The sequence below is a fragment of the Antrostomus carolinensis genome, unplaced genomic scaffold, assembly GCF_000700745.2.
Source record: "Antrostomus carolinensis isolate BGI_N321 unplaced genomic scaffold, ASM70074v2 scaffold49186, whole genome shotgun sequence".
NCBI classification, from domain to species: Eukaryota; Metazoa; Chordata; class Aves; order Caprimulgiformes; family Caprimulgidae; genus Antrostomus; species Antrostomus carolinensis.
In genome coordinates, this window is record NW_010320715.1 from 5214 (window position 1) to 15439 (window position 10226).

Genomic DNA, 10226 nt, shown 5'->3' on the forward strand with positions numbered 1-10226 from the left:
AAGGTATTGAAGGCTGTTCCTGCGTTGTGGGGCCGAAGCTGGAACCTCATTCATAGTAGGCAGTCAACAGATCTGTGGCTTCAGTAAGTTTGAGAAAAGATCACTTTTCTACTTGAGATAAGAAGCATCAATCTTGCTTCAAGTGAAAATGATAACATTCCTTTCTCTGTAGGATTATGACTTACTTAACTTATAATATAACTTAAGTCCTAGATTAAAGTGGCTCTGCTCCACAAATACAGCTGGGGACACGAAGGCATACAAGCCTGCTATAAGATGTCATCCTAGACCACTTGCCTGAACCTTAAAGAAAGGAGAAGCTGTAGTGTTGTACTTGTATGACCACTGGTGAAATGCAGGTTGTTGAACTGCAGTTCAGACATCAACAGTGCCAAAGTCTTTCTCACGAAATACTTCTGTGGCTGGAGAAGCTTCCTTAGTGCTTCCAAATGTGACATGGGAGTTACTTATCCAGATGCTCTTAAAAACAGACTCAAGAACACTCTAGTAGCAATCTGATCCAGTGTTTTGTGCTATTTGGTAACAAGACATGTTGGCTTGAACTTGGCTCTGCTGCTTTTTCCTTCTCATAATAGTCATCACTGTTGAGAACATCCTACAAACTTACTGGCAAAACTATTATTTTCGTTTTACATAAAACCAGTAGCCTCATTTATGGAAATCTGGATGTAAAAGATTGAACTGTCAAAACAGAGGTGTCTGACTGGATTATATGCAGAACCTAGTGACTAGCTACACTGAATAGTTAGATGCTCAAATAATTGGTCTTTCCCCCTCATACTTAACAAAGAGACTGTTGCATTTCTACAACAGTCAGAGAAACCAGAGACCAGAGACCAAAACTGACAGAACCCACTTGCAGCCTAGAGCTGTCTAGCTTTTCAAGAAGCTTTTGATAACCTATTAATGAAACCAGAGACCAAAACTGACAGAACCCACTTGCAGCCTAGAGCTGTCTAGCTTTTCAAGAAGCTTTTGATAACTTGTTGAATCGCACTTAAAAGTTGAGTTACTATTGGAAATGGGGAAAGAAAGGCTAAATGTATATGAAGTTTTCATATTTAGGTTTAGATATATAGTAAGATATTTTTAATTTCTCAAATGTTCTTTACTGAGAGAAGCTTCTTCCAGAAATCAAGGTAAATGCTCCATCTCACCCTTACAAGATGATGACACAATCTGTATCATCTGCTGTGGACAAAATAAATTAAGCTGAAGAGGGAAGAGCTGCATGCTTGATGTCAAAGTATTCCTATTTCCAAAGTGAGGACCACAGGGATCTGGGCATTGTTCCCAACTCATGAGTCTGCAGCTGGGCTAGGTCCTGCAGGTAAGAGTATGAGATACAGGTGTGCACCCATTGCCCTGCTGCTTTGCAACTGGGAGAAAGCCAGTACACTGTTGCATCCTGTATCCTGGGTGATCTGGGGACTGGGGCTACAGTGCATTGCAGAGTATGGATGCAGTTCGTGTTCATTGCTGCTCTGGGACAGCAGCACAAATCTCACTGAAATGAGTGCTCTGTCATGGGTTCTGCTCACAAACTGAATTGTCACAGAGTGGAGAGCCACATTTGATTTTCTGCCCTACTCAGCTCTCTTTAGAGAAGAGAGCAGAAAATGGTTGAAGGTGGTTACAGGTGCGGATGGTTTCTTTCCAATAATGCGCTGTGTCCTGTAATAAATACATTCTTGAGCTCTCCATGCTAGTTTGTATAAAAGATATTTCAAAGTCCTGTAGTCCATGCTTTGTTTTGCCTGATTCATTGAAAGACTGATCTTGTATATTTTATGGTCTGGCTGGAAAGGGCAAGAGTTTTCACTCCATCTCTCTTCCAATTCCTAGCAGATGGAAGAGAGATGGAGTGAAAACTTTGAGCTCTGAAGGGGATGAGATATTTTTGCTTGGAGTCAATGGAGATGGCATTTCACATGTGATCTGTGTTCCTTGACACTAAAAATCAAGGAGCCATTGATATACACTGTACATTTCCACCTGTCATTTTAGTGTGCATGGCTCTTCAGTCAATCGTTGCCATATGAAGAATATATTTCCCTTCTCCTATTGCCAGCTTTTTCTTGTGCATTGGGAGTTGCTTACCTCTTTCTTTGGTGTGATTACACAATTGGACACCTTAATAAAACCTCAGAATCTTTTTAATTGAAGCGGTGTTTTTGTACTCATCACCCTTTGGCTGCACAATTAATTGATACTAAAAATCATAATAACATGAAACAAGAGTTAATACTAGGTTGGACCTCTGATCCATTTAGTATTCTGTCATAGAAAAAGCTCTGTGTCAGCTCCTGAGAAGGAGTGGGTGTAAATTTGAGTTACAGAAAACAGCTCTAAGCAGGACCTCCAAGTCCCTGTGTCCCAAGGCAGGATCACCACAGCTATTCCTTTAATCTTTGTCTAACCTGTATTTTAAAACCTTCGGTGATGGAGACTCCCCAGCATCCATTTCTGTCCTTGTTAAGTAGGGTACAGTGGGAGAAACTAATCTGGAAATAGAAGGACAAGCGTTAAAAGAACAGTGGGAAGTAATTTAAATTCAATATATTTTTATTCTTTGTAAATACAATGAGTACAACTTTTTAACTTCACAAATCAGTTAATCCACTTTGTACAAGAAAAGTTTTACTCATTCTATGATAGTCCAAGTGCTGATTTTTCTCAGTGCTAGTTCCTAATAACAAATCAAATTTTGAAAAGTACAGCAGCTATCTTTAAATGTTTTTTTCTACATTTTTCATACATCAAATAAGCAGCTTATAACATTTTTGTGTGTGAGAGGGTGTAGGTGAAGAAGGCTTCAAAATTAGAACCTGGAGTTTTCTAAAAAGGCATTGGAAACTTTTGGAAATTGTTAGCATTGTATCAGTTGACAACCTTTATTTCTTTGAAATAAAATTCCTTCCATGGATTTTTTTGATAGTCATTTCACTTCTCTGCACACCTCATTGACAAGGAGTTTGGCCACCGTTGCCTTTGGTTTCAGCACTGTGCCAACAGGACAGCCAGCAGGTCACTGAAGCGGTCATCTCCATTGTATTTGGTTTTGCTGTTTTAGTCTTCCTTTCTTGACTTGTCTCTTTTCAGATGTATGTGTGAATGTGTGTCTGTGTGTGTGTGGAAGAAGAAGGAGGGAAAGTTGGGGAGGGAGTGTGTAAAGCTTTTCTGTCGTTGAGATGTTAACCAAACAAATTGTGGAGACATCCGCATCAAAGATCACCAGTTCAGTTTGCAGGAAGAATGGAGCTGCTGTCATAAGCTACTTTTTAATCAGTTCTGAAGGACACTTCTTGATGTATTATAGCAGAAGCAATGTTTTGGTAACCTGGTCTTAAATGTTGCCTATCACATTAAAAACATTTTCCCAACATAGGCTACTTTTAAAACAGTTCTGAAGGCCACCGCATCTCATGTTACAACAGAAGCCAAGTTTGGTCACTGGGTTCCAAATAGTGAACAAACTAAAGTACCTTCTTTCACATTTTGTCTCAGATCTGCCAGTTAAATGAGAGAATAGCAGAGTCTTTGTTAACTATGACTGGCATCTGAATTGCCTCCGTCCTGTAGTAACAGGAATAGCAGCCAAATTCCAACCACTTTCACTTTTTCTGTGGAACAAAGGATTCTGTCCATGATCTAAATCACTCTGTTCAGAGCAGCAGAATCATATCTACTGGGGTATTTTTTTTGTCAATGAGTTTAAAGGCTAAACATTCCCAGGCTTATGCTTCCTGTAGATTTTGTTAGTTGAGGCTTATTCTCCATAGATAAAAGTTCTTCTCAAACTGTCCATCCTGATTGTTTATTTTAAGGTAATTTATATATCACTGGATTTGTACATATCTGAAAGCAGTCTTGTAATTGGTACATTCCCAATGGTCTTTTTGAAAAACACTTCTTCTATTGTAGATGGACTAATCGAACGTAAAGCTGGTAAAAGCAATAAAAGTTTTCCAAAACGACAGGGTTGTGTGGGATACCTGGGAGACAGAGAAAGAAAAAATGTTGTTGAAGTTTTTAGATATTTTCCCCAAGAAAATCTTTTACTTTACAGAAAAGACCCATATTCAGCAAATTGGTGAGTGCTACCTGTGCTAAAACCCTATGTTTTGTACTCATGTGAGCAAGGTTGACCTCAAGGAAAACTCTCTTCATGGAGGTCAACAGAATATAGACCAATGTCTCTGAGTTTTGATTAACTCTGTTTATTCCCACAGAGCAGTAGCAATACAGGATCTGCTCTGACTTGTCCCTCAGACAACAACTATGTTCCCGATGCAGTTCAGGGAAGAGCTTGACCTATAATAAATACCCTGTCATTTAAACTGCAACTTAAACCTGGCTGAATTATCGTGGTAATAATTTTGTCCCTTTTTGGTTGCCTTGTACATTGAATACCAACTGACATTTAGATTTTTTATTATTATTATTGTTAAAGCAGCTGTGTTTTATCCCCAGGTAATGTATTTACGTGTAATCCTATGTGTAACAGGATATTTTCCATCCTTTCTGCCATCTTTTGAAGCCAGTATAACATAGGATATGTATTCTAGCTGTGCTTATGCAGACTTTACACCAGTGATTCTCAAGCCTCTGTTTACAGTGGTCTCTCTAAAAGAAGGAGTAGGTTGTTTAGAGAAATATTCCACTTCTCCAGTCTACCCTCCCATGGGTCCTGTTGAGAGCAACTCCACTGAGATCAAAGGGCTGACACTGCTGTAACACTGGCAGGAAGGTAAACTGAAGCCTGAGGATGAAACGCAAGCCGAAGGCCTTATCCCATTGGAGTCAATGCGACAGCCCTGTCCCTGGGCTGCACTTTTTTCCTTGTACAAGGGTATCTTTTACAACAGATTCTGTTTAGGCTAGTAGCTAAATATTTCCAGGAATGCAGAAATGCAATGGAAAAGTTGCCATTGAATTGCAATGGAAAACCATGGCCATGTAAAACCATTGCTCCCTGGCCTCTCTCTCCAACAAGCCCTGGCTCACTCAGAGTCTCCAGGGAGCAATCTGCATGGACAAGGCCTTCCGTAAGAACAAGAAGAGGTTGCTATGCGGTGGTTATTGGTTTTGCTCTGAACTAGCCATAACTGGATGCAATTTTGATCCCATCTCCAGGGCAGGTCATTCCCTTTAGACTAAATAGAAGTGCTTCAGACTGCTGCCTTCTAACCTCTGAGAGAGCTATTATGAAAGCAGATCAAAGTTGCAGAAGGAAAAAATGGTATAAAAGTTCCTCTTCCTGTGGCACAAAAATGGGATTCATAAGTTCTGGGTTTTTCATTTCAATCTGAGAACAGACTCGGGGTAGAGTCTTGGAGGAGCCACTTAACTTCCTTGTGTCCCAACTTCTGTGTCTGCAAAAGGGGAGAAATGGCATGGGGAAATGTATTGGAGATCATAGGTCAAAAGCGCTCGTATGGTCATACTGCTGTGAGATGTGATGTTGTTTTGAGCATCACTAGCAGTATTTAACTGAATAAAATGTAGAGAAAAATGTAGCCGTCTGAACTGACAGATGTTCCACAGCAGGCATCACTTCCCAAGGAAGATCTCTCCTGCTGCTGCGTTTCCATTTGTCTGAAAAAATGGAGGCACTGGAGCGTGTCCAGAGAAGGGCAACAAAGCTGGTGAAGGGTCTGGAGCACAAGTCCTGTGAGGAGCAGCTGAGGGAACTGAGGTTGTTTAGTCTGAAGAAAAGGAGGCTGAGAGGAGATGTTATTGCTCCCTACAGCTACCTGAAAAAGGAGGTTGTAGTGAAACAGGTGTTGGTCTCTTTTCCCAAGTAACAAATGATAGAATGAGAGGAAACATCTTCAAGTTGCACCAGGGAAGGTTTAGATTGGATGTCAGGAAAAAAATATTCACCAAAAGGGTTGTCAAGCATTGGAACAGGCTGCCCAGGGAAGTGGTGGAGTCACCACCACAGGGACATGGTTTAGTGGTGGACTTGGTAGTGTTAGGTTAACAGTTGGACTGATGGTCTTAAGGGTCTTTTCCAATCTTTTCTATGATTCTCTTTCATCAGGAAATGCCAAATCCCAGCAGGCTGACAGCCAGTGTATATGTGCTCCAACAGCCTGGTCCCCCATTTCGGTCAGTGGAAATGTCACCTTTGCTACAACAAGAGCAGGATTTTACCCTTGTGCCTGCAAGACGTACTGAGAGAAGCACCACTCACCTGGTATGAATGTAGCTGTTCAGAGTAAGCTGGGCTTCATCTTGCAGGGCTGCTATGGCGGCAGCGTTTCGGAAACTCCTCAGTTCAGAACCGCTGTGTGTAGGCACTGGAAAAGAGGTCAGTTCCTAGTTCAGCATGACTCTTTGGTGGGTCAAAACAGTTCAGCTAGAGCTATCAGTGGAAATTAAATGTTCCCATTAGTTCCCCAATACTCCACTGTCAGCCTTCCACAATGCGACACTGACTATTGGAATTCAATACTAAGAAACCTGTTGGGTGATATAAAACTATGTCTGGTTTAAAACATCATTTTTGCTTTTGAGTTGCAACTTCATAGTTACCAGAGCAGATGAGCAAGAGGTTCTTTCTGCTTACCAGCTTTAAAAGTGACAATGCATTTGAGACAGGCAAATTCAGTAGCATCTAGCCGAAGTTGTCTAAATCTAGCCACAACCTCTTGTAAAGCCTGTATTTCTGAAATAATTTTATTCAGCTTCTGAGAATCTGTATTATCACCATTCATGCCTAAAACAGAAAGAGATGAAATAAATATTATTAAAGGCATTTTCTTTATTTTATATTGATTTCTGACAAAATCCTGTGTATCAATATTCACTCTATTGTCACACTTGTCTATCTGGTTCCATGTAAACTGACTATATTGTATGAAAGTTAATATAAAATCTTCTCTTGGATGATAACAAACATAGTAATTTGCATTTAAATGACAATGCAAGCAGTCATGAATACAACAAAACAACATTATTTGCATTTAAATATAGATTTATAAATGACAGGTATGCTCTATTGTTCAGTAGGAATTTGTTATTCTTTACATGTTGTTCTTTTTTCAGTAATGTATTTTTATGGTAATTTTTGTAACAAAGTCATTAAATTGTGCAATTCTTACCAGATACAGCCAGTAGAGTGTTAGCATCAACTGGAATGGCCCATTGTGCTATTCCTAGAACAAACAGTTCTCTCCAAGCATCTTCCAAAAGCATCAGCTGTCATACAATAGATGTACAATATAACATAGTGTATAATTTATAGATTTATAAACAATTTAAATATGTAAATTTATGTTATTTTAAAAACTACTTTAAATGCCTGTCATGGTATTTTCCCCACAGCATCCGTTAGCTCTTCTCTTAGCTTTTTGAGAAGGTGTCTAGAAATAAGTCTACGCATTGTAGAAAAACACTGAGGGTTTGCTCACTGTGCACCATGTTGTGGACCAAAAGGGAAGAGAAAGGAAAAAGAGAGGGAGAACTCCCACCCCAGAGGGCTTGCTCACAACATGAACACCCGCCTGTGTTTCTCAGCATAGGATGGGCTTTCTCCTCCTCTCCCTCGGCACATAGAGCTGTCCTAGGACAAGTTGGCCAGGTGCTCTCCTATTGCTCTCTAGGGATTACCCACCTTTCCCTGGGGAAGGCAGGATTTGTGGGGAAAAGCCTGGAATACATCCTGAAATTACATCACTCGGTAGGGAGCATTGCTTTAGAGTACATATGTATCTTTAACCCCTTCCTTACTAAGCAAGTCTTTAGCTCTTTTGAGCACATACATATTGTTTCTCAATGTCACCTGTTTCCTCGCTTTCTGCTTAAAACCACTCAGAAATTCCAGGCACTAAGAGACGTTTCCTTTCAGAGCACTGAGTATCCAAGCAGCTACGCTGATGGCATTGCTAGTTCTCTGCAAATTTTGTACATTGCCTGGTTGTATGGCAATATGTGTTTTTCTCTGTTTGGAGGCAATGTCTTTGATTTCCGTGGAGAGGCACTGGTGCATCTGAAGAGGAGATATGACTCCTGGTAATGCAGACTGGCAAAGCCAGAACAGACATGTTTAGTCTTGAGGACGTCTTTGGATTGTTGGCCTAGACCGACTCTTAAGAGAGGTTTGGAGGACCCCCAGTTTAGCTGAAGTTCCTGCCCTAAAGGACGTGCTGTGTGTACACATAGCTGGGACCTCATGTCTCTCAGTAGGGTGGGAGAGATTTGGAAGGGTGAGAATTGTAGTGGACTCAGGATGGATCACCTGGTGGCTCCATGCAGTGAAAGCAGATTGCCCAAAATTCATACAGAAAAAAAAGGAAACCACAAGTATTAATATTGCTATGGTCCCTGAACATATCAGCAGCTCAGCTTCTTAGGAAAATATGAAGGAGTGTATTTTAAGACTGTAAAGATTCTGTAAAAGGAAGAACAAAGTAAAAAAAATACATCTTACCAGATGAATTATTATTGCCTTGGAATCACATATATGAAAGTAATAGACAATAGGGAAGGCATGCAGTAAGAGGGAATCCCTTATTTATGTGCTGTTAACAGTGTTATGAGTTTTAAACCACCTTGTTCTGATCGGAATGGGAGAAAGAGCTCTCAGAGTCTCGGCTCTCAGCTTGTCACTGCAGGTTTATGCCCATTTTGTGCCTTTTTGTGCTCTGTGCTTTGCAGAACTTCTATATAACTGGCCTAAGGAAATTATGATGGGAAAGTATTGTTGTCTCTGTTTGCATATAGTTAGTGTTTGAAATAATTACACTGGATTTTACAGTACTGAAAGCTGCCCAGATCATTGTATGAAATATGGAGGGGAAAGGGGCTCTAGGGTGCAGTGCCCATCTCAGCTCTGTTTGAGAGCAGCTTAACCTGCTCCTAATTCTGCTAACTGCTGCTGCCTGCAAACTCAGCCCCTCCTCCAGATAATCCTGCCTGATGGATCTGCAGGTTTCTATATGACATAGGAAATGATTCACCAGCCTTTCATTTGCTTTTGTAAAACATTTTTTGTCATTCATTCATGCAGATACAATGGTAATGAGTGGTGGTTCCTGGAAGATATCCATTTCATATGTTCTTTCCCACTAAGTCTTTAAAGTCAGAAGACTTTAGAAATAAGAGACTATTCCTATAGCTGAAGCTTTCTTCATGCCTGTACATAAGTCTGTAAAACCAACAATTAAAATAATTCATGCTGAAGTCATACTCAGCCCTCCTTTTTCAAAGAAACAGGAAATACCAGGCTTTCTGAGGGACTGTTTTTTGCTTCTTAATCAGCCCCATCCTGTTAGTACAACCTTTTGTTTGTGACCTGCATTGGGCCAACCTGTCTTACAGCCAAGCTGGGCAGGTGTGCTGGCCAGCAGAACTTGAAGCATGGCATTTTTGTTGTGTGGCTTCCAATCCACGACGGGATTAGCTCTGTGGAGCTGGGGAAGGGACACAGTCTCTGTTTTACCAAGGGTAGTAACACAACAATCCTCAAGCTTGTATTTTGTCTGCATACTGGTTCCTACTTATTTCCTTGTCTCTGAGATGAAATTGTCACAGAGTCCTGGAATCACAATGTGTTTGCCTTTTTGGAATAGCACAACGAAAGCAAAATCCAGGAGAAGGTTTCAGACTCTCCTCGGGCAGATGTCAGGAATACAAAAAGAGAAATGCAGACATTTACAGCTGGGCTATTGTCAAATTAAATAATGCAATGGCACTATTATAAGAATCAACTGTCTGATTATTCATGAAACAAGGTGATTAAAATCAGAGTTATTTCTTCTCCAGCTCTCCTGAATATGGCAAGGGAATCACGCAGAAAGAGGCCCGTGTCAAAGCTTTAGAGCTGAACAGCTTGTGAGTTTTGAGGAAGCTGGCTTGCACTGAGGTCCAGCAAGTCAAGGCGATGTTAAGGAAAGGCTGTGATTTTAATATGTAATTCACTAACATTAGTCCCTGATGTGAAAGTGAAAGAGGCAGCAGGTTATTTACAGATAACAGGAACATTCTGGTATCTATGCTGTCTCAGACATGCTTGGTCATGTGCAATGGAGATATCCCTTGCTCCCAAATCCTGCTGCCCCCTCCTCTGCACACTAATAGAGATGACCTTGTGGGAAATGCATCTGTTTTGTGTCAAATGAAGCCTTTGCCTAAGGACTATCCTGTGGACCTCACTCATCTACAGTAGGACCCAGCCTCTTCCCATGTACTCAGGCTCC

General features: G+C 40.7%; 1 protein-coding gene across 1 annotated transcript in view; it reads right to left on the reverse strand.

Annotated features, from left to right (window-relative positions):
- Positions 1 to 2574: 2574 nt before the first annotated feature.
- NR2E1 (nuclear receptor subfamily 2 group E member 1) overlaps positions 2575 to 10226 on the reverse strand; it is a 10605-nt gene continuing 2953 nt past the window's right edge. Inside the window, exons 3-6 of the mRNA XM_010169671.1 lie at positions 7131 to 7227; positions 6596 to 6745; positions 6221 to 6326; positions 2575 to 4016 (exon numbers count right to left, since the gene is read on the reverse strand). Coding sequence (XP_010167973.2) covers positions 3854 to 4016; positions 6221 to 6326; positions 6596 to 6745; positions 7131 to 7227 — 516 coding nt within the window. The 3' untranslated portion in view covers positions 2575 to 3853. The remainder of the gene's footprint in view (positions 4017 to 6220; positions 6327 to 6595; positions 6746 to 7130; positions 7228 to 10226) is intronic.